The sequence below is a fragment of the Mercurialis annua genome, linkage group LG5, assembly GCF_937616625.2.
Source record: "Mercurialis annua linkage group LG5, ddMerAnnu1.2, whole genome shotgun sequence".
Classification (NCBI taxonomy): Eukaryota; Viridiplantae; Streptophyta; class Magnoliopsida; order Malpighiales; family Euphorbiaceae; genus Mercurialis; species Mercurialis annua.
Window position 1 is genome coordinate 47,918,698 of NC_065574.1, and position 3,131 is coordinate 47,921,828.

The 3,131-nt window shown below is 33.7% G+C and overlaps 1 protein-coding gene across 1 annotated transcript; it reads right to left on the reverse strand.

The window, feature by feature from the left end:
• Positions 1-284: 284 nt before the first annotated feature.
• LOC126680147 (serine/threonine-protein kinase-like protein CCR1) lies at positions 285-2,775 on the reverse strand. The gene is made up of 2 exons (XM_050375206.2): positions 2,615-2,775; positions 285-1,461 (listed from the first exon to the last, which is right to left on the reverse strand). Exon 2 carries the CDS (start codon positions 1,424-1,426, stop codon positions 392-394), a length of 1,035 nt encoding a protein of 344 aa, XP_050231163.1. The 5' UTR covers positions 1,427-1,461; positions 2,615-2,775; the 3' UTR covers positions 285-391.
• Positions 2,776-3,131: the final 356 nt, after the last annotated feature.

Genomic DNA, 3,131 nt, shown 5'->3' on the forward strand with positions numbered 1-3,131 from the left:
ATGGAAATTTTTTCCTTTAGATTTCAGGGGGGGCCTAATGCCCCACCTGGACCCATAATAGGTCCGTCACTGATTTTGGTATGTAGAATTTTATTATATTTTTGATTTGTAATGCATTACTAATCATTTTATATTTTATTATAAATATATCAGAGTAACAGTTTATTATCCAAAAAATAATTCAACAAGTATTATAATCAATACGATCTGGGTCATTGTAGCTAATATATATTGCACAAATTATATGCAAATCAATTCAATTAAACTAAATTAAAAATCATGGTTTAACTAATTATTAACTTGGAACAAATTACAAATCTCATTTATCTAAAAAAACGAACAACATCTATTGAAATTAAATTAAAATGAAAAAATAGCTTATTTTTGACACCTACATGCTTACAATTGATTGCACTTGATCCTTCACAATTTGAGCCAACAAAGAGACTACCTCGGACATCTCAGGACGGTTGTTAGGATCATCTGTGAGAGCCAAATTTGCAACATGAATGAATTGCAGAATGGGTTGAAGATTCTTGGGAAGAAGAATTCCATCTTGATCGATAACAGCAACTCCATCACCTTTTCTTATTAACGGAATTGCCCACTCATTTATACTTGGCGGAGTATAATCTGTATCAAAAGCTTTTCTACGACTTATAATCTCCAGGAGAATGATTCCGAAATTAAATACGTCGGATTTCTTATCTGACGAATTAATCAACCCGAAATCCGCAACTTTTGCCCTCCAATCTGCATCTAACAAAATGTTAGAGCTCTTGACGTTGCCATGGACTATCGGTATTTCACATTTCCTGTGAAGATAGTCCAGTCCCTTCGCCGCCTGCAATGCCATTCTCATCCGGAGTTCCCAATCCAGATGGGACCGTTCAATATGTAGGTGATTGTAAAGAGAGCCATGCGACATGTACTCGTAAACGAGCAGTCTTTGACCAAACTCCAAGCAGTAGCCCAATAGGTTCACAATATTCCGGTCTCTGGCTTGGGAAAGCACTCTCAAGTTCGTTTCAAAAGCAACCCTGCCGGTATTGAATATTGTCGCCGCACTTGCACGTTTGACTGCGACGATTCTCCCATCAGGCAAGCACATCCTACAAACAAAGCCGTAGCTTCCTCTTCCTATCCTATTCAACCCCATGGCAGCATCTTTTAGCTCCGACGTTCGGAAAAATCGAGGAGGAGAATAAGTCGGAGGCTGCTCATCTGAAGAAGAGTTTTCTTCCAGTTCAAGTGTTCCGGTGCAGGCTTTCAATTGCTCTTTTGAGCGGACTACAATTCGGGACCGATAACAAAGATAGTAGACTACAAGAAATAAAACCGCTAAAACACAAGCTCCGACTATGATGCCTGTGTTTAACGGGCTTGTCGATGGTTTTGGGCACTTAGTATAATCTATGCATGCCATCCTTAAAATGCATCCAACTCAGCCGCAGTATTGGACTGCAAATATCAGTACCCAAAAATAATGAATTTAAAACTTAATAGGCAATATAAATTCTGCAAAACAGTTTCCATTTCTATAATCTAGAAACAACATCAAAGCAGACGAGAATTAAAACTACGATTAATAAAATTAAAAGTTTAAAATAATAAATTTCAGTTTTGATAAAATTTAAAACTGATGATTTAATTTAAATTAAATTTATAGTGAATAAAATAGAAAAAATAAAAAATTATAATATACAAGTGTTTCAGCTGTCAGCTCAAATAGCTTGAGCGCTGAACATTCCCATCACTGGCTCAGAGCCTTGGGCCAGCGAATGGTCCTTGCTGGCCCAAGTGTTAAGAGGCCCATACACTTATTTATCTGAATGTTCCCAGTGTCAATTAACATTTTTCAGCCTATAAGGTCCCTCACTTTCTCTTCACACTGCCTCCCTCCCACTGCCTTTTCTTTCTAATGATCAACAAATTAATTGAAATTTGCTGATCACTGATAAATGTTAAGTTATGTAGAAAGATTAATATAAAATAAACATAACAATTAACATTTATCAATGATCTACAAATTAATTTAAATTAAAAATTAATATAAGACTTGCTGAAGTTTTACCAGATTCACTATTTGACATTGCAAAATAAATATAAATAATCAAGTATATATAGAATTTATGATAACTATAGGATAACTCTATAAAATAAACTCATTTATACGAAAAGAAAATAGAATTTATGATAACTATAGGATAACTCAATAAAATAAACCAATTTATGCAAAAAGAAAATATAATTTATGATAACTATAGGATAACTCTATGAAATAAACTAATTTATGCAAAAAGAAAATATAGTTTATGATAACTATAGGATAACTCTATAAAATAAACTAATTCATGCAAAAAGAAACTGAAATTATAATACTTTAGAAAACTGAGTGGAAAAGTTGATGGATTTAAAAATTAAGTGGAAATGATGGAAGAATTAGGTGAAATAGATTTACGGAAAAATAAAGGAGAATAAGAGGAAACGGAGGAATGAAACATATTCCCTTGACAAATGAAGTTTGTTCAGATTTAGAGTTGGTAAAACGTTTTATTTTAACGCCGTTTGTGAGGTACATGAAGTAGTAAAAAAGAAACCTAAAAAAAGTTACCAGTTGGTTCAGTTTTGGAGCAATGGGAGCTTGAAGAAGAGAAGGATGAAGCAGGCTGAAGAAGTAGTGAGATAATATTACTCGTCGAAGTTCTATTACAACAAAACTCTCATATTTCTCGTAATTTTCTCAACGATCATTGCTTTGCTTCAGTGAGGTGAAGAGTGGTGGGATTCTTATAATGCCAAAATTGCATACTAAGGTATCATTCTTCAATGTGACCACTAAAACAGATGCTACAACAATTTTATATGAGCTGTTAATTATATGTCCATTTTTAAAATTATAATCACTTCATTCATAATTATGCTTTATATTTTTACCTATAACTTCACTTTTTAAATAATATAGGTGGTTGAGTGGCATTGTAAAACTAGATGGCTGTTTTTCAGATTCCCATAAAAAGCAATAGAATGGCTTTCATGCAGGGCTACATTCATGCTTCGGTTCAGTTCGATTAGGTATGTAAATTGCCGGAACCGAATCAACCCGTCCTTATGAAATTCGACACTAAATT

Coding starts and splice junctions, on each gene's coding strand:
- LOC126680147 (XM_050375206.2), bottom strand. CDS start 1,426: ATGGCATGCATAGATTATACTAAGTGCCCAAAACCATCGACAAGCCCG.